A 21,011-nucleotide genomic window follows, 5' to 3' on the forward strand; every position below is an offset into this window, starting at 1 on the left:
GCATTTAGGAAACAATGTAGGATGACGATTCCAACACGGTTTGAGGTTGTTTTCACTTTCCCTTTAAGTTATGTCCAAATGTCCCAATACTTTTAAATGTACAAAATTATCAAGGCAAGTCGCGTGTGTATCACGAAAAATATATTCGCATATTTTTTGAGAGGAACATATCTTCCATAGTTTGAGAATTACAAAGCCATGTGAAATATAAAAACAGTGCTTTGGCACATTGGCACCAAGCAACTTTAATGAACTAAAACGGAAGACACGAAACATACATAAACACATATTAATCATGCCATAAAGACATTTAAATACGAATCAACCAAACTTCGGTTATTTTGACCAAATAACCGCCTCCAGTCAGAAACACTACTTCACTTTTACCTGGACTGTAAAGAAATGATTTATTTTCTATGAAATTCATCGACAATGTGCACATATATTAAGACATGAAGAGGTGTCTGCACCAGATTTTGCAGAAAACTAATTTCCATCTGTAGTACAGAGAAAAAAAGCAAACACAACATATAAAAGCCCTAAATTGGGGTACACAACAGCACAGATGCATCAATACTGTGTTTACAATAATAATGGATACAAACAGGCACATGGTTATAGTAGTCAAACGGCATTTCATAACGTTTTGAAATAAAAAAATATTTCTCACAAATTAAACTATCCAAAGTCCAATGAAAATTACAAAATAAACAGTGTGAGAACGCTGCTAAAAATTCATACAGATTTAACTTAAATACAAACCACCTTCTTTCCGAGCGTCAGCAATTTTAAAATTCCAAAGAATATTTTAAAACACCAGAAATTAGTTTGTTTTTTAGTAGAGTTAGAATAACTCTGTTCAGTATTTATACAGGGAGAAAAAGAGACAACCAGCATCCTCAGTCACTTCGTCAATGGTGACAGATTTGGTCATTTAAAAATCAGTGATGTATTTTTTTTTGGTCTTCATTAGAAACTAATTTGTGAAGGTTGTTTGGTTTGTATTGACCGTTTCCACAATTATTTGGACTCATATGAGAAGACTGGTTTCTTTCAATTTCAAGTTTGAAAATTGCCTTGCACTGAACTTGCACTGAAAACAAAATCAAGTACTTTATCTGGTATATATAATGAAGCTGACATGTTTAACAACCACAATGCATATTTATTTTACAGAATTAAAAACAAAAAAAATAGATTGATGCTCAGGGAGGCTAGACCTTCAAACAAACAACAGGTTAAAAAAAAATCAATGAGATGTCTCCCTTCTCCAACAGAGGTGATTCAAATTATCAACTCAGCAAGCTCTAGAGAAGCCCTATAAGGATCCTCACCTATGTTTTGGAGGCGGGAGACATCTAAAACACACAGGACTGTGGCTCTCCAGGACCAGTGTTGCCTACCCCTGAAGTAGGCAATTTATTTAATTTCATGTATTTTATTCTCTCTCTTTTTTTCTTTTTTTTCTTTTTTTTTTTTACTTTGCAGTAAATTAAACGTACTGACAGTGTTACGATTCAGAAGTAGTGGGACCCAAAGGCGGCGAAAACAGGCAGGAAGAGGATTGAGGCATATGAACAAATTTGATGAAACAGAACGGGGTCGGATGGGACATGACAGGGACAGACAAAAACTAAAACACTTAAAGTAAAATGCTTTGTGAGTACAAAGATTTGTAGAAAAAAAAATCTCAGCCAACTGGACACCTTAGACTGGTCAGCAGTTAAAGTCAGGGGACATAAAGACAAACAACCAATTCACACCCAATGACAATTTTGAGTTTTCACTTAACCTAAAAAGCACGTTTTCATAATGTGGGACAAAGCCGGCTAGCTTTTTCATCGTGCCACCTAGTACTGAATCGCACCCTCCAATTCCACTTGCACTGTGAAAAGCAAATAGAAGTGAGTGCCTTTTCCCCGATTGGCAAACCGGTTACGTGAGGAAGGTCAGTTATCCGGTGTCGTTATATTGTGATCTATACCCCGATGACGCTGAAAAATTGAGCGACAGGGTAGACTCTTGACTTGTGCTGATTTGAAGCTGAGATAGCCAATCCAGAACTTTATCCATTTCTTGGGTGGATCCACTCACTGCAAATGAAGACGCAACATTTTAACAGACATGCATTTGTGATACCGTGTTGACTGATTCTGCATGAGAGGTATGAATTTGACATTTTCCCCTCTGATCTAGTATGATTTTGAAAGGGAATAGCAATAGCTTCAATGCTAACATACACACAACGGGATATATTTACGTACAGCTAGGTATCCCGAAGTCCATGCTGCTCCGAAGTTGACGTTGAGGCGATGACGTCATGATTTCCATATTCAGCACTGTAATCTGTTGTTCAATATCTAACAGTACAGATTTCTTCGTGGGCTTGACACCGGTGCCTTCTTGAAGAGCAAACATGAAGACCGATGAATATTGAGATGATCCATTGAAAATCAATGGAAATTAGCAGGAGGCTACTTACTCAGTGTCAATGGAAAGGGACCCATATTGTTTATGTCCTGTTGCAGCTTCTCGAGCTTCTCCTTGAAGTAGTTCAACAACTCCAGCTCTCGCCTCCTTATCGCCTGCTCGCATTTCACATTGATCACATTCTGAAGAGTATTTTTGATTTTCCTCGTCTGGAACTTTTCCTCAATCCTCAGGGAGATGTCGTCCATGTCGGGGTTGAAGAGGCAGCCCTGGTTTTCTGCTGACATGTCTTCTATCTTCTTAAACAGCTCGTTGTGCTGGCTAACATCGCTTGTATCTGTGATGTTCAGACAGTGGTATTTGTCTCCACACTTGTCTACCAACCATTGCAGCGCACTGTGTTCCCTCTCAATGAACACCTCCAGGGATCTGTCTGCCAAAGCGTCCACATTTGTGAACAGAACCATCGTGTGGTTCCAGATGTTGTCACCAAAGAGCTTAACATGATCCTCCAGGGCGTCCTGATTGGTCTGGTTGAATTTGCAATCCAAGGAAATCGCAATCAGAACGGCGTCAAAACCCGCAGGGCTCAGGGTCAGACCATGGACTATTTTTTGATCCTGCTCCCTGGTGCACTCAGCCTCATTGTACCAGCCCGGGGTGTCGACCACTATGACTTGCCTGCCAGCAACGTGTACCTCCCGGGCGATACACCCTTCATTCTGCTGTGTGGGGAACACTTTGCTCAGCAGGATGCAGTTTGCTGCTGTTGTCTTTCCTGACATCTTTTCACCAATTATTAAAATTCTCAGTGTGTTCAACGTTTTGGCAGGACCTGTGAGGAGAAACAAAGTTGAAGTTAGGACACAAATGGCAAAATAGAGGTGGTGAAGCAGTTTGTGAAACAAGGACCAACAGTGGACAGCAGAAAACAGAAAAGGTACACACACCTTTTCATTGGGTTGGCCCGCTACTCCAGAGTTGCAAAGGGTCCCAAATGTTCCCAAACAGTAGCAAGAGAGTGGAAAATAGTTGCTAATCTTCGCAATACTTTTCCAAATTGTAATAAAGCCCATATCTCACTTAGATGTATGCATGTAGCGAGTGTTAGTTTTTCTGCCAGCTTCCTAAAGTGTTGCAAGACGTTGCAAACCCTCTTTATCCTCTCAAACCCTTTTTCTTGTTGTAGAGAAACATATTCAAAATGTGATTGCGACAAGAAAAGGGGTTTGAGAGTATAAAGTGTGTTTAAAGAGTGTGGCAAGAGGCTTTGCAACATTTTGCAACACTTTAGGAAGCCGGCAGAAAAAGCAACACTCGCTATGTGCGCGGACCCTCCCAAACCTGCACCGGTCAGTGAGATACGGGCTTAATAATAGACACCATTTGTTTTTTGCAAACACCCTCCCAAATATTCGCCTGTTGTCTCTAATTATCTCTAAAAGTTGCTAATGATTTTCGCCAACATTCGTCAGAAAAGTTGACGTGTCCGACTATCTTCGCAAGTATTTGGCCGCTCAGTGTAACTTGGTTTCGAGATAGGTACCTGTCAATGTTCTGGTGAAATTGGCTTGATGTCTCAATCGGGCGGCTCTTTCCACTCTTATTTCTTTCTCCTTCAGCTCCTTCAGCATCTTCTCATCGGGTGTAAAATGTTGCCATGCATTCTCCGCCAGAGTCAGAATGATTTTCCCCAGTAGCTCGTCTACCTGACTGCTGTCGTCTGCGTTCATGTTGTCCAGGACGTGATATCTGTTACCGCACTGTTCCACCAGCGACTGCAGGGCTTTCCCCTCACCCTCGATGTATTCTTCAATCCTGTGTGGCCTCAGCCAGTCTCCATGAGTGAACACCACCATTGTGTGTTGCCACACGTTTTCTCCAAACAGCTCCACGTGAGTGGTGGCTGCTTCCAGGTGCTTGGCGTTAAACGAGGCATCTGCGTCGATCACCAACAAGAAAACATGGGGCCCAGGTGGGCACTTGCACATGCTGTGTAGCAACTCATCCTTGATCATTTCAGTTGTGTCGGACGTGGTGAAGCCTTTCCGCCAACCCGGCGTATCCACAACCGTTATTTTCATCCTGCCCACTGAGGCCTGCTGGACCTGACAAAGCATTGTTCTTGCTTCTTCGTGCTCTTTCATTGCCAAGATGGTGTTCACGACGGAGGTTTTTCCAACAAGTTGGCTGCCCAGGAGAATAATACGAAGTTCCTGGATGGGCTCCATTTCTAAATTTGTTAGAATAAAAAGCAAGAGATTGTTATTGTTGTTGACTCACTGACTTAAAGAGGACCATATCTGTTTTGTTTTTTTGTTTTTTTAGTGCAATGCTTACCAGAAATGATCTTTTCTATTTGCTTTCTTTGTTCCAAGGCCTGCTTCCATCTCTGTTCGGCCTTCTCAGCCACATCTTCTTGCTTCTTCTTAATGTTTTGCGACATGTGTTCATCTAGCATGTAGAAACTGTTCTCATTTTCATAGACCATGTGGTCAATCTTCTCCATCAACTTAATGACCTGAGTTGGGTTGCTCTTGTCCTTATTGTTGAACACGTGGTACCTGTTCCCACACTTATCTACCAGCCCGGTGAGCGCGTCACCCTCGCTCTCAATGTGCTGCTCAATGGTTTTCTGTCCCAGGTAGTCACCAAAGGTGAACAGCACCATGGTGTATCTCCATGCCCGCTCCCCCAGCAGCTTCATGTGTTCTTGTATGGTCTCCCTCTGATTGAAGGAGAAGCTGGAATCTGTGGGTATGACAATGAGGAAGACATGAGGTCCAGGCGGACACTTGGAACCGCAGAGCTTAAGTTGCTGCTTGTCTCTTTTTGGGATATCGCGGAGGGAAGAAGAGTTCTTCCATCCCGGAGTGTCAACCACAAACAGGTTCCAGCGTTTGACTATTTCGTGTCGGGCTTCCAACTCAGCTGTCCGGGTGCGACCACACTCGAATCTTTCTTTTCTCAGAATGGTGTTAGCTGATGAGCTTTTACCGCTCCGTCTAGCTCCGATAATGACCAGTCTTCTCTCATGTGACTGTTTTACGCCTGCAAGCAAAAAGACAATGTTGTAGATGATTATCAGACAATGAAGCAGACAATAATAATATGTTATATGTAACCTCACTAGTCTAAACATGACATTCAAATTAATATTACATTTGTGGAATAAGAGTTATGAGGCAAAATCCAGCCGTTTGTATCCATTTCAGGAAGCGGCCATTTTGCCTCTTGTTGTCAAATGAAGATGACATCAATGTTGCTCCGGTCTAGATGATTATTTGACAATGAAGCAGACTAAAAGCCTTGTTATAATACAAACCTGAGCTCTAATGTAAAAATCGATTTAATTTGCCTCTTCAATAAAGTACATCGATTAGTCTATCTCAGTGGGTTCTTAACAACCAATCAGAGCTCAGTTTTAGAAAACAGGTGAGCCGTGACGTGTCATTTCCCGAGCCCTGAGTCAGTGTGTTGTCATTCTCATTTAACAGCAAGTGGCAAAATGGCCACCACCTGTGATGGATAAAAACAGGTGGTTTTTGCTACTTAACTCATATTCCACAAAATCAATATTAATCAGAATGTTGTTTTTAGACTAATGGTGGCACATACAAACATATTGTAAAGACTATTTTGACGTTGTCTTCCCCTTTAAAGTTTTAATTTGAGTGTTTCGGTGACTTATCATTTTCAATTATGTAAATGAATTACATCACCAAACATAATTAAGGGTAAATAAAAAATAAACTAATAGAAATGTAGATCAAGTGCAACTTTGAAATTCAACAGCATAGGTTTTAAGAAATCACAACAATTAGGTATGTGATGTTTTTTCTCCTTTGTAATTAAATGTGTTGATTTAAAAAAAAAATGGAAAAAAAAACATAAAGGATCGCTAGATTCTTAATCAATATAAGAGAAAATTGAAGTCTGTAATGGTTTCAGTTGGAACTGATACAACGCTAATTATACTCCCACTGAATTCAACTCTTTCGGTTTCTTGGTCTTTCTTTGTGCCAACAATGGAAATTTTTACTCAATCACGCTGACGGACATTTAGAGAAAATCAAACAGAATTAAAACAGAATGAAGCAAAAATTAAGCAGAGGTCTAATAAAACAAGTCATTCACAGAACACCAGAGCGTTTTTCAAGTGTTTCAGGTTTGCGACGCTGACAGTAATCAACAAGTGTTTCTCTGAGGAACGGTCCGGTCTTACAGGTTTGTTGGTGGCATTTGTTCAAATGGTTATACGCAAAAGCACCAAAGAAAACAAAACCTACAAGAGCAAGACAAATGTTGGATCCCCCCCCCCCCCCCCCATATTTACAAATAGCAAAGTGAGCACCAAAAATAAAACATGAACTTCTTGTTGACAATTTAACGTCTATTGCCCAGGGGCAGGAATAAACTCACCCTCCTCATCCGCCATTCTTCCTGATATATTCCCAAAACAAAGTACGTTGTACCAAGTAAAAGCGAGTACTATAATCCACAACAAAGATTTTTTCTTCTTCTGTCACTATTCTTCACAAGGAACAACTTAAAAAGAAAGTATTATGAGATTCATCTCAACAGTCCACCTCATCTTACACAAACTGTCTGATTGAGTCTTGATAGGGTGTGTTCATGAGCAAAAGCTGTCCTACTGGTTTAGGCTTGGAGGTTGGACTTGCGGTAAACAACAAACATTTACTTTGCCTGTAAAATACATGGGTCGACCAGAATTAAGATTAAGCAGCAAAAGTTGCAGACAAAAACTGAAACATAACTTTATTCTAAAACACACAACATACACACACACACAACAACAACAAGACATAAGAGAAACAGGAAAAACAACTACAACACAGGTGCAAGTTAAGACCCGATTGGTTGAAACTCATTAAGGGGTGGGGCAAGCCACACAAATCCAGGAAGTTGAAAAGCAGAGTCATGGTGGAAAAGTATAACTCTATTTAGCAAGCATGACGAATCAAATGAGCAAATGACATTATCCCATTTATTGTAAATCATCATTTTGCACTAAATATCTTTCATGCCACAATTCCACTTGATGAATTTGGCGAATTGTGTGAGGCCCCTAATGAAATTAGTAACATTGAATTAATGAAGTATTCAGCTGCATGTGGAAAACAAAAGTGAAGACTAATCAAAGAGTATTTGTTACAGTATAATTCATGTACTTGTTTACCTGAAGTATTGCTTCCAATTCTACACAAGATTGCCTGGCTGCCCTTCAAAGACAATTTATTGCATATAGAAAATTCTTGCACAAAGTGACAAAAATTAATCTTTCTCAAAGGTCTTGTTTTTTCTAACTTTTCTATTATTATACATGATTTAATTAATTTAAGCATCCGTCTATTTTCTTCTTTTTGACTTTATTCATTTAACATTTTTTTTTTTTTAACTTAAAAACAGTTTTCTAAAATGTTGTTCAATGTGTTCTGGTGCACGAAATAAGCAGGACATAGATTTGGATCCAGAGTTGGGATTTATTTCTGCAAGTGTGAGAAAACAAAACAAATTGGGCAGCAAGCTGCGTGGATGGGAGGGGTGGGGGGAATCCCCAAGTCTATCACATGCCTAGCTTAAAAAATAAGTAGCATGTTACAACAGACCCTTCTCGCTGACGTCACTTTACCCAGAATGCTTAGCTACCACTTACCTTCCCAGAGGGCAAACCATCACTAGAAACACACGGAAAGAGCATTGTTTAGGTTAACATTTCGTTTAAATGGTGGGAAAATGTGACAAATGTAGCAAAAAAACAAAAACAAAAAAACATCCCTAGTAGAAAAGTAGGTTACTGCGACTCACTGGAACCAGCCGTTCTGAGCCGTTCTCTCCAAAAGCTGATGTTGGTTCAAGGGCAAGATCCCTATCACTGCAAAAAAAAATCTGTTTTTACGGGGAAAACCCGGCAGCTGTGGTTACCAGGGAAATTATGTAAAAAAATAAAAATAAAAAATACAGTGGGAAAATGTAAATAACTTTACAGAACAACTTGTTCATTATACTGGCATTGAATGTACAATAAACAGTAACTGGCGCTGAGTTTTACTGGGATTCAGTGACTGTATAATAAACACAATCTGCATGATTTTACAAATTTTACAGAACAAAATAGTATAAATTCAGCAGGTGCTTGGAAAATGGTACTTCATTTCTATAGCACTGTACTACCTTACAAGGCCCTCAAAGTGCTTTGACTACTCATTTCACAGCATCAGAAACAACTGAACTTAGATGACCTTGCTTATGGATACTTGAGGCTTCCGAGGAGCCGGGACGGGGACTTCGGCCTGCTGCTTCCAACGAACAGGGACAGTCCATGCGCCTCCAGCTGGATCCTTACTTGGTGGGTGCATTCTGTCACGGTGGACGTGAGCGGTTGGGTGATGGTGGACCCAAATGCGGAGAAGCAAGGCAGGGAGATGGGAATGAATGGCAATGTGAAGAACTATTGAGACATAGAGAGAAAGGTGCGTAGACAATGACTGGATGGGACATGACTGGATTGGACGAGACTGGACTGGTCGCCATGACTGGATGGAACGAGACTGGACTGGTCGCCATGACGGGACAAGATGACAGTAGACAGGTCGCCATGACTATACCGGATGTGAGTAGGTTGGTCGCTATGATTGGAACGAGCGTGACGTGACCGGACCTGGTTTGCCTTGACTTGACTTGCTGCAGAGTGACTTGACTTGGCTGGGGCTATGGCTCCTTGGCTGTGATGAGGACGACTTGGAGGACTTCCACACATGACATTAACAATGCTCCCACACCGACTGGACAAACACAACAGACTAAGGCCCCGTTTACACCGAAGCAAAGCCGGCTTCGTTCCTCAAACAAATCTTGTACAGACAGAACGTGACACGCGAGTGTCCAAAATAAGACGCCTAGGATGTTTAACGGCTGTAATATATATGCCAATTCTGGAGTGGCACTGTAGTGCTGCCATAGGGAGTTAACGGGAAGCGTAGACGAAGAATCAGCAAAGAAGACGAACCACTGATCGAATAGACCCTTCCAGTGTGACGTCACGTTTATGTGCGCCTCTTGCGGTGAAGGACAGGGCATCTATGCGTGTGATGAAAAACAGTCAGTGTGAGCTAGAAAATGGGTCAAACAGTTGATATATCAGCGAGGACTGCTATGGTGAACTTGTGCACGGCCGACCGATACTCTTGTGGCTCAAAGAGAGATGAGATCGTTCCTTCGGCTTGCACTTTGCCTTCCAACAAACTCCATTTTTTGTACCTAACGGCACCAAACAGCTGCTTTCAACGAGTCGCAGTAGTGTCCTACTCGGGACGTTTTTCGTGACACTTGACATATTTCCCATCTTTTAACGAAAACGCTCGCCGAAAATCAAGCTCGGTACGTTCATTTGTTATGGGATGTTTGCCCTCCAGCTGGAAGGGTCTATAGCCAATAGGCCAAGACTTTTGAAGCCGCCATATTACTCCTCCCAAGACTCTTTTCTCGGCATATGATCCTCTACATTTACACTATCGAAATTAGAGAACATTTGAGACAGTACTTAAGATACTGTATTGTGAGCTATACCCCGACGACTCTGAATTGTTGAGCATCAGGGTAGACTCTTGAGTTGTGCGGATTTGAAGCTGAGATAGCCAATCCAGAACTTTATCCATTTCTTGGGTGGATCCACTCACTGCAAATGAAGACGCAACATTTTAATGGACAGTCATTGGTGATACCATTTTGACTGACTCTGCATGAAAGCTATCAATTTGACATTTTCCCCTCTGATCTGAAAATAGTGAGATCTACACGATGAGATATGTTTACGTACAATTCGGAAGAGAGATGTCCATGCTACTCCGAAGTTGATGCATGGACTCCATAATTTTCATATTCAGCTCTTCAATCTGGTGTTCAATATCTGACGCCACAGATTTCTTGTTGTCCTTGCCCTTGTCACCTGTGTTTTTATGAAGAGCAAACAAGAAAACAAGAAATGTTCGGGTGGTCAATTTAAATCAATGGAATTCAACACTACTTACTCAGTGGCTGTGGAAAGGGATCAAGATCATTTATGTCCTCTTGAAGCTTCACAAGCTTCTCCTTGAAATCTTTGAACAGCTTCAGCGCTTGGCTCCTTAACGCCTGCTCGGTCATATGTTGAAGAGTAGTTTTGATTTTCCTCTTCCAGAACTTTTTCTCAATCCTCAAGGAGATGTCGTTCATGTCGGGGTTGAAGAGGCAGCCCTGGTTTTCTGCTGACATGTCTTCTATCTTCTTAAACAGCTCGTTGTGCTGGCTAACATCGCTTGTATCTGTGATGTTCAGACAGTGGTATTTGTCTCCACACTTGTCTACCAACCATTGCAGCGCACTGTGTTCCCTCTCAATGAACACCTCCAGGGATCTGTCTGCCAAAGTGTCCACATTTGTGAACAGAACCATCGTGTGGTTCCAGATGTTGTCACCAAAGAGCTTAACATGATCCTCCAGGGCGTCCTGATTGGTCTGGTTGAATTTGCAATCCAAGGAAATCGCAATCAGAACGGCGTCAAAACCCGCAGGGCTCAGGGTCAGACCATGGACTATTTTTTGATCCTGCTCCCTGGTGCACTCAGACTCATTGTACCAGCCCGGGGTGTCGACTACTATGACTTGCCTGCCAGCAACGTGTACCTCCCGGGCAATACACCCTTCATTCTGCTGGGTGGGGAACACTTTGCTCAGCAGGAGGTAGTTTGCTGCCGTTGTCTTACCTGACATCTTTTCACCAAGTAGCAAAATTCTCAATGTGTTCAACATTTTAGGAGGACCTGTGAGGAGAAACAAAAATAGTAGTTAGTTGTACAACGCCGGTTTGAATGAGTCTAAGGACACAAAATAGAGGTGAGAAGTAGGGTTGGGCAGTAATACGGTAATAAGGTATCCCGGGGTGTTTAAAAATAGAAACGGTGTCACTTTAAATACCGCCATTCAAAAAAATAAATAAATAAAATTATGATCTAAACATATTTTTGAGAGTAAATATAAATGTGTACTTATTTTCAATTTAAAGGGTTAGTTTGGATTTTTTGACATGAATCTCTATTTCATCCTCACCTCCAGTGTGTGCGATCAGCACTGACTTACCCCTGACAGCGTTCTGTGACACGAGTTCTGGTCCGGTGTTGGACGAGAGGAAAATAGTCCAGCAAGTTGGCTGGGGTCACGGAAATAAAGCGTTTTTCTTCTCAAACAATTTGTGTTCAAGAGTGATACATTTGCACACTAAACTCCTTTCTGAAAAAAAGTAAGACGCCATAGCCGCCGGGCACTACTTTTCTGTTCGTTCGTATCACTGCGCATCGCCCTGAAGACAGCTGATCCGCACGCCTTCTGCCTTCGAAAAGACAAACAATTTGTAGGTTAGTGTGCGTCTATCAGCTGCATGCGGGGCGTCACGCAGTGATACGAACGAACAGAAAAGTAGTGCCCGGCAATAATGGCGTCTGACTTTTTTTCCGAAGGGAGTTTTGTATGGAAATGTATCACTCTTTTGAACACAAATTGTTTTTAGAAGAAAAACGCTTTATTTAGGTGACCCCAGCCAACTTGCTGGACTAGTTTCCTCTCGTCCAACACCGGACCAGAACTCGTGTCACAGAACAAGGGGTAAGTCAGTGAGGATCGCACACACTGGAGGTGAGGATGAAATAGAGATTCATGTAAAAAAAATCCAAACTATCCCTATAATAGGCTTGTAACTATTTTAAAAAACTAATAGCAATAATTAGTCATGTGACAGCATGACATGAACAACACTGGAACAACTAATGGCAAGATGGTTAGCCGAGCAGCTCCCGCAACTACATTGGTCACAAAAAAAGGCGGCACTTATGCAGTTTGGTAGTATTTTGGCTTCAGGTCCGGTAAAAAAAAACAAAAAAAAAAACGAGCCGGTAGATGTCGACGAGGCAATATGCAAACTGTGCGTGAAGACTGTAATTGCGAGATTCCGATGCGCGGACCCTGGCGGACCTCACTGTGGAGGAGCGAGCTGGAGCAGAAGCCGCTGCCTATTATCGTGAACCCGTCATTCAGGAAGACGATGACCAACCGAAAGCGAGATAAAAATGGCACATCCAGCCGTCTATGAGTCCAAGTGGACGGGAAACATCCGGATAACTTGTCTTCTGCTAGACTAAGCTACAAGTCATGTGCTAAAGCAATACTCGCTACGTGACGGACGCAATCCAAACTTGCGCTGCTCAGTGAGATACGGGCTTAAGAATAGTCACCATCGTCACATCGTCTTTTGCCAACACTCTCCCAAACATTCGCCTGTTATCGCTAAAAGTTGCTAATGATTTTCGCCAACATTTGTCAGAAAAGTTGAGTTAGCCGACTATCTTCGCATGTATTGGCTGCTCAGTTATATACCACCTTTTGTGCAACTTAGTTTTGAGATAGGTACCTGTTAATGTTCTGGTGGAATTGGCTTGATGTCTCAATCGGGCGGCTCTTTCCACTCTTATTTCTTTCTCCTTCAGCGCCTTCAGCATCTTCTCATCGGGTGTAAAATGTTGCCATGCATTCTCCGCCAGAGTCAGAATGATTTTCCCCAGTAGCTCGTCTACCTGACTGCTGTCGTCTGCGTTCATGTTGTCCAGGACGTGATATCTGTTACCGCACTGTTCCACCAGCGACTGCAGGGCTTTCCCCTCACCCTCGATGTATTCTTCAATCCTGTGTGGCCTCAGCCAGTCTCCATGAGTGAACACCACCATTGTGTGTTGCCACACGTTTTCTCCAAACAGCTCCACGTGAGTGGTGGCTGCTTCCAGGTGCTTGGCGTTAAACGAGGCATCTGTGTCGATCACCAACAAGAAAACATGGGGCCCAGGTGGGCACTTGCACATGCTGTGTAGCAACTCATCCTTGATCATTTCAGTTGTGTCGGACGTGGTGAAGCCTTTCCGCCAACCCGGCGTATCCACAACCGTTATTTTCATCCTGCCCACTGAGCCCTGCCGGACCTGACAAAGCATTGTTTCTGCTTCTTCGTGCTCTTTCATTGCCAAGATGGTGTTCACGACGGAGGTTTTTCCAACAAGTTGGCTGCCCAGGAGAATAATACGAAGTTCCTGGATGGGCTCCATTTCTAAATTTGTTAGAATAAAAAGCAAGAGATTGTTATTGTTGTTGACTCACTGACTTAAAGAGGACCATATCTGTTTTGTTTTGGGGTTTTTTAGTGCAATGCTTACCTGAAATGATCTTTTCTATTTGCTTTCTTTGTTCCAAGGCCTGCTTCCATCTCTGTTCGGCCTTCTCAGCCACATCTTCTTGCTTCTTCTTAATGTTTTGCGACATGTGTTCATCTAGCATGTAGAAACTGTTCTCATTTTCATAGACCATGTGGTCAATCTTCTCCATCAACTTAATGACCTGAGTTGGGTTGCTCTTGTCCTTATTGTTGAACACGTGGTACCTGTTCCCACACTTATCTACCAGCCCGGTGAGCGCGTCACCCTCGCTCTCAATGTGCTGCTCAATGGTTTTCTGTCCCAGGTAGTCACCAAAGGTGAACAGCACCATGGTGTATCTCCATGCCCGCTCCCCCAGCAGCTTCATGTGTTCTTGTATGGTCTCCCTCTGATTGAAGGAGAAGCTGGAATCTGTGGGTATGACAATGAGGAAGACATGAGGTCCAGGCGGACACTTGGAACCGCAGAGCTTAAGTTGCTGCTTGTCTCTTTTTGGGATATCGCGGAGGGAAGAAGAGTTCTTCCATCCCGGAGTGTCAACCACAAACAGGTTCCAGCGTTTGACTATTTCGTGTCGGGCTTCCAACTCAGCTGTCCGGGTGCGACCACACTCGAATCTTTCTTTTCTCAGAATGGTGTTAGCTGATGAGCTTTTACCGCTCCGTCTAGCTCCGATAATGACCAGTCTTCTCTCATGTGACTGTTTTACGCCTGCAAGCAAAAAGACAATGTTGTAGATGATTATCAGACAATGAAGCAGACAAAAATAATATGTTATATGTAACCTCACTAGTCTAAACATGACATTCAAATTAATATTACATTTGTGGAATAAGAGTTATGAGGCAAAATCCAGCCATTTTTATCCATTTCAGGAAGCGGCCATTTTGCCCTCTTGTTGTCAAGTGAAGATGACATCAATGTTGCTCAGGTCTAGATGATTATCTGACAATGAAGCAGACTAAAAGCCTTGTTATAATAGAAACCTGAGCTCTAATGTAAAAATCGATTTAATTTACCTCTTCAATAAAGTAGATCGATTAGTCTATCTCAGTGGGTTCTTAACAACCAATCAGAGCTCAGCTTTAGAAAACAGGTGAGCCGTGACGTGTCATTTCCCGAGCCCTGAGTCAGTGTGTTGGCATTCTCATTTAACAGCAAGTGGCAAAATGGCCACCACCTGTGATGGATAAAAACAGGTGGTTTTTGCTACTTAACTCATATTCCACAAAATCAATATTAATCAGAATGTTGTTTTTAGACTAATGGTGGCACATACAAACATATTGTAAAGACTATTTTGAGGTTGTCTTCCCCTTTAAAGTTTTAATTTTAGTGTTTCGGTGACTTATCATTTTCAATTACTTAAATGAATTACATCACCAAAAATAATTAAGGGTGAATAAAAAAGTAAACTAATAGAAATGTAGATCAAGTGTAACAACAGAAATTCAACAGCATAGGTTTTAAGAAATCACAACAATTAGGTATGTGATGTTTTTTCCCCATTGTAATTAAATGTGATTTTAAAAAAAAAAAATTGAAAAAAAACATAAAGGATCGCTAGATTCTTAATCAATATAAGAGAAAATTGAAGTCCGTAATGGTTTCAGTTGGAACTGATACAACGCTAATTATACTTCCACTGAATTCAACTCTTTCCGTTTCTTGGTCTTTCTTTGTGCCAACAATGGAAATTTTTACTCAATCACACTGAAGGGACATTTAGAGAAAATCAAACAGAATTAAAACAGAATGAAGCAAAAATTTAAGCAGAGGTCTAATAAAACGAGTCATTCACAGAACACCAGAGCGTTTTTCAAGTTTTTCAGGCTTGCCACGCTAAGAGTAATCAACAACTGTTTCTCTGAGGAACGGTTCGGTCTTACAGGTTTGTTGGTGGCATCTGTTCAAATGGTTATACCCAAAAGCACCAAAGAAAACAAAACCTACAAGAGCAAGACAAATGTTGGATTCCCCCCCATATTTACAAATAGCAAAGTGAGCACCAAAAATAAAACATGAACTTCTTGTTGACAATTTAACGTCTATTGCACAGGTACAGGAATAAACTCACCATCGTCATCCGCCATTCTTCCTGATATATTCTAAAAATAAAATACGTTGTACCAAGTAAAAGCGAGTACTAGAATCCACAACAAAGATTTTTCCTTCTTCTGTCACTATTCTTCACCAGGAACAACTTAAAAACAAAGTATTATGAGATTCATCTCAACAGTCCGCCTCAAACTGCCTGATTGAGTATTGATAGGGTGTGTTCATGAGCAAAAACTGTCCTACTGGTTTAGGCTTGGAGGTTGGACTTTCAGTATAACAAACATTTACTTTGCCTGTACAATACATGGGTCGACCAGAATTAAGATTAAGCAGCAAAAGTTGCAGACAAAAAGTGAAACATAACTTTATTCTAAAACACACAACATACACACAACAACAAGACATAAGAGAAACAGGAAAAACAACTAGAACACAGGTGCAAATTAAGACCCGATTGGTTGAAACTCATTAAGGGGTGGGGCAAGCCACACAAATCCAGGAAGTTGAAAAGCAGAGTCATAGTGGAAAAGTATAACTCCATTAAGCAAGCATGACGAATCAAATGAGCAAATGACATTATCCCATTTATTGCAAATCATCATTTTGCACTAAATATGTTTCATGCCACAATTCCACTTGATGAATTTGGCGAATTGTGTGAGCCCCTAATGAAATTAGTAACATTGAATTAATGAAGTATTCAGCTGCATGTGGAAAACAAAAGTGAAGACTAATCAAAGAGTATTTGTTACAGTATAATTCATGTACTTGTTTACCTGAAGTATTGCTTCCAATTATACACAAGATTGCCTGGCTGCCCTTCAAAGACAATTTATTGCATATAGAAAATTCATGCACAAAGTGACAAAAATTAATCTTTCTCAAAGGTCTTGTTTTTTCTAACTTTTCTATTATTATACATGATTTAATTAATTTAAGCATCTGTCTATTTTCTTCTTTTTGACTTTATTCATTTAACATTTTTTTTTTTTAACTTAAAAACAGTTTTCTAAAATGTTGTTCAATGTGTTCTGGTGCACGAAATAAGCAGGACATAGATTTGGATCCAGAGTTGGGATTTATTTCTGCAAGTGTTAGAAAACAAAACAAATTGGGCAGCAAGCTGCGTGATCCGGGGGGGGGGGGGGGGGGGGGGGGGCAAGTCTATCACATGCCTAACACAAAAATTAAGTAGCATGTTACAATAGACCCTTCTCGCTGACTTAAATTTATCCAGAATGCTTAGCCATCACACCCTCCCGAAGGGTAAACAATCAATAGAAACACACGAAAAGAGCATTGTTTTCGGTGAGCATTTCGTTTAAATGGTTGGAAAATATGACAAGTGTAGCAAAAAAACAACAACCAAACAAAAAAAACAAAAAACGTCCCTCGTAGGAAAGTAGGTTATCGCGACTCATTGGAACCAGCCATTCTGAGCTGTTATCTCCAAAAGCTGGAGTTGGTTGGAGGGCAAGATCCCTATGTATAGATTTTCACCATCGGCTTGGTCAATGGAAGACACTACATTTCGCCAAATGAGCTACCACCACATTATCATCCATCCATTTTCATCCTCACAAAGGTCACGGGTTGCTGGAGCCTATCACAGCTGGCTTTGTGCAATAGACGGGGGGTACACCCTGAACTGGTTGCCAGCCACATAGACAAACAACCATTCACACTCACAATCCCACCTAGGGACAATTTAGTGTTCAATGAACCTACCATGCATGTCTTTGGAATGTGTGAGGAAGCCGGAGTACCCGGAGAAAACTCACACAAGCACGGGGAGAACATGCAAACTCCACCTAGGAAGTTCGAAGCCTGGATTCGATCTTACATCCTCAGCAGGGAGGCGGACGTGCTAGTACAAAAATTTGTAGGAAAAAAAAAAAACATCTCATCCAACTGGACCCTTGACTGGTCAGCAACTAAAGTCAGGGCACGTATAAGCTGCTTTTCCACCAACAAGCCCAGGATCTTTGAGTTCTGAATAAATGGAGTTCTTGGTTGTAAAAATTCAGCGGGAATTTCTAATTGTGTTTCCATAGCGTCTTAGAGTTCTCGGAAATTAATTCAAATGAGTTTGATGACGTATGAGTTTGATGAGCCCAGCCGATGTAAAAACAACACAGCCCCAAATTTAACCAACCAATCAGCCGTGGTCATTGCAGCACACCCCCCTCAAAGTTCCAGCCTGGCTCAGCAAGACCCTGTACTGGGATGCCCCCTGGGGAATTTAATTACCCTGGAAATTGTTGTTGGTGGAAAAACGCGCAAACTGAATTTTAGCAAGGTAAACTGAAAAGTTCTCCAAAAGTTCCGGCAGTGGCAAAGCCCCTAATGACAAACAGCCAATCACGCACATATTCACAGCTAAAGAAAATTTTGAGTTTTCACCTTAACCTCAGAAGCATGTTTTCAATATGTGGGACGAAGCCGCAGGACCTGGCAGGTGTGCTAACAATTTTTTCATCGTGCCGCCTAGCTAGTACTGAATCTCAACCTCCATTTGCACTTTGCAATGTGAAAGCTAACAAAAATGAGTGCCTTTTCCCCGATTGGCAAACCGATGACATGATGAAGGTCAGTCATCGGGTGTTAAGAGATATTGTGATCTGAATCCCGACGACTCTGAAAAGTTCAGCGTCACGGTAGGCTCTTGATTTGTGCTGACTTGAAGCTGATCCGGAACGTTATCCATGTCTTGGGCGGATCCACTCACTGCAAATGAAGACGCAACATTAACGGACAGGCATTGGTGATATCGTTTTGATTGACTCTGCATGAGAGGTATCAATTTGAGATTTTTCCCTGTAGCCAAGTATGATTTCGAAAGGGAATATCTTAAATGCTGACACCCACACAATGAGATATGTTTTACATACTGTTCGGAAACCAGGCGTCCATGCTGTTCCGACGTTTCAGCATTGACTTCATAATTTCCGTAGTCAGCTCTTCAATCTGTTGTTCAAGATCTGACAGTACAGATTTCTTCTTGACCTTGGCCTTGCCACCTATGCCTTTATGACGAGCAAGCAAGAAAACCATAAATATTCAGATGATCAATTGAAATCAATAGAATTTAACAGTACTTTTTCAATGGAAAAAGGAGAAACAAAAATAGTAGTTAGTTGTACAACGCCTGTTTGGATGAGCTTAAGGACACAAAATAGCAAAATAGTGGTGGTGGTGAAGCAGTTTATGATGGCCAGCCTTCATCAACCTGAAAGTAATAAAGTTTTTTATGTTACACTTTATGAGTTACACATATCCACCTTCGACGGCGGACAGCAGAAAACAGAAAAGATTTGTGCACTTTTTCACTTGTTTGGGTCCCGCTCGCTACTCCATGTTTTGGCAAACGGTCCCAAATGTTCTCAAACAGTGGCAAAAGAGTGGAAAATAGTTGCTAATCTTTGCATACAAACATACGAATACAAACCATAGCTGATCCGCTCCAACTGCAGGACTTGCACCTTTTTTGGACTTTACCAGTAACCACAGCCAAGCATTGCGGGGGTTTGGAGGGGGATGAGGGGTGTTTAATATTACCCGGTAGAGAATATTATGCTAAATACATTAATAATCCTCCGTATTTTGTTCAGCCACGCTGCTGTTGTGGGTCAGGACACGCCAAGCGCAACGGTTCCTTTGGGTCACTGCTCGCAATTGACGATGCTGTTCAAGAATTAGAAACAGTGTTGCGCAACCTCCATTGAATGAGGATTGAGGCAATTGAAGAGATTAATCGCTCTTGAGGTTGGCTGCCCAGGAGAATAATACGAAGTTCCTGGATGGGTTCCATTTCTAAATTTGTCAAAATAAAAACAAGAGATTGCTGTTGTTGCTGTTGAGTCGCTGAAGAAGACCATATCTGTTTTTTTCAGTGCAATGATTACCTGAAACGACGACTTTCATGTTCTTCCTTTGTTCCATTTGCTTTCTTTGTTCGGCCATCTGAGCCACTTCTTTTTACTTCTTCTTAATGTCCTTGCTGAACACGCGGTACCTGTTCCCACAACGAAAGGCCACCCTTTCATGTCTCCAACTGAGCTTTTTGAACGTAAGCACATTCGAATCCTTATTTTTGTATACCGTTAGCCGATGAGCTTTTACCACTCCGTCCAGAACCGATCACGACCAGCCTTCTCTCGGGTATCTGTTGTATGCCTGGAAAACAAAAAGACAATGTTATTGATGACCATCAGACAATGAAGCAGACTAAAAGCATAGTTATATAATAGAAAACTGAACTCTAATGTAAGAATCATTTTAATTTCCCTCTTCAATAAAGTAGATCGCTTAGTCTATCTCAGTGGTTCTTTACAACCAATCACAGCTCTGCTTTAAAAAACAGGTGAGCCATGATTGGTCATTTCCTGAGCCTTGAGGAAGTGTGTTGTCGTTCTCATTTAACAGCAAGTGGCAAAATGCCCAACCCCTTGTGATAGATAAAAACAGGTGTTTTTGCTGCGAGTCCTAAATGGTTTCATTTGGAACTGATACAATGCTAATTATACTTCCACTGATCAACTCTTTTGTTTTTTGTTTTTGTCTCTTTGTGACAACAATGGACTTTTTTTTACAAAATGACATTGACTGACATTTAGAGAAAATAAAACAGAATTAAAACAGAATTAAGCAAAAATTTAAGCAGAGGTCTAATAAAACGAGTCATTCACAGAACACCAGAGCGTTTTTCAAGTGTTTCAGGTTTGCTCCGCTGACAGTAATCAACAAGTCTTTCTCTTAGGAAAGATCAGGTCTTCCAGGTTTTTTCTGGCGGCATCTGTTCAAATGGTTATACCCCAAAACACCAAAGAAAGCAAAACCTACAAGAGCAAAACAAATGTTGGATTCCCCCACCCCCCACCCCCACACATCTATTTACAGACAGCATAGTAAACATACTAAACACCAAAAATAAAACGTGAACACCTTGTTGACAATTTGATACCCATTGCACAGGTGCAGGAATAAACTCACCCTCCTCATCTGCCATTCGTCCTAATTTCTTCTCAAAATAAAATCACGTTGCGCCAACTGAAAGAGTACTGTAATTCACAGCAAAAGTTTTTTTCTCTATTCTTCACCAGGAACAACTTTAAAGCAAAGTACTGGTTATGAGCTCATTCTTAAGTGTGCCTTGCCTTGCACGAACTAGTTGATTGACTGATGATTAGGGTGTGTTCGTAAGGAAAAGCTGCCCAACTGGTTTAGGGAGATTCTACACATTTGGTTTGCATCATGCAAAACTCAAAA

At 41.4% G+C, this 21,011-nt stretch overlaps 1 protein-coding gene across 1 annotated transcript; it reads right to left on the minus strand.

Moving 5' to 3' along the window:
* Positions 1-381: 381 nt before the first annotated feature.
* On the minus strand, positions 382-16,050 carry LOC144027761 (uncharacterized). Its single transcript, XM_077535566.1, has 15 exons — positions 15,763-16,050; positions 13,686-14,396; positions 12,893-13,579; positions 10,482-11,252; positions 10,271-10,399; positions 10,021-10,129; positions 9,582-9,711; positions 8,709-8,902; positions 8,108-8,129; positions 7,631-7,673; positions 4,771-5,481; positions 3,977-4,663; positions 2,483-3,265; positions 2,265-2,402; positions 382-2,093 (listed from the first exon to the last, which is right to left on the minus strand). The coding sequence occupies exons 1-15, from the start codon at positions 15,776-15,778 to the stop codon at positions 1,954-1,956; spliced, it is 5,271 nt and encodes a 1,756-aa protein (XP_077391692.1). The 5' UTR covers positions 15,779-16,050; the 3' UTR covers positions 382-1,953.
* Between the last annotated feature and the right edge of the window lie 4,961 nt (positions 16,051-21,011).

This window comes from Festucalex cinctus, chromosome 10 (assembly GCF_051991245.1).
Source record: "Festucalex cinctus isolate MCC-2025b chromosome 10, RoL_Fcin_1.0, whole genome shotgun sequence".
Lineage (NCBI taxonomy): Eukaryota > Metazoa > Chordata > Actinopteri > Syngnathiformes > Syngnathidae > Festucalex > Festucalex cinctus.

Coding starts and splice junctions, on each gene's coding strand:
- LOC144027761 (XM_077535566.1), bottom strand. Junction 7,674..8,107: donor ATGGTTTGCCCTCTGGGAAG/GTAAGTGGTAGC, acceptor TTGTCTTTGAAG/GGCAGCCAGGCAATCTTGTG. Junction 3,266..3,976: donor TTTCACCAGAACATTGACAG/GTACCTATCTCG, acceptor TTCTCCTCACAG/GTCCTGCCAAAACGTTGAAC.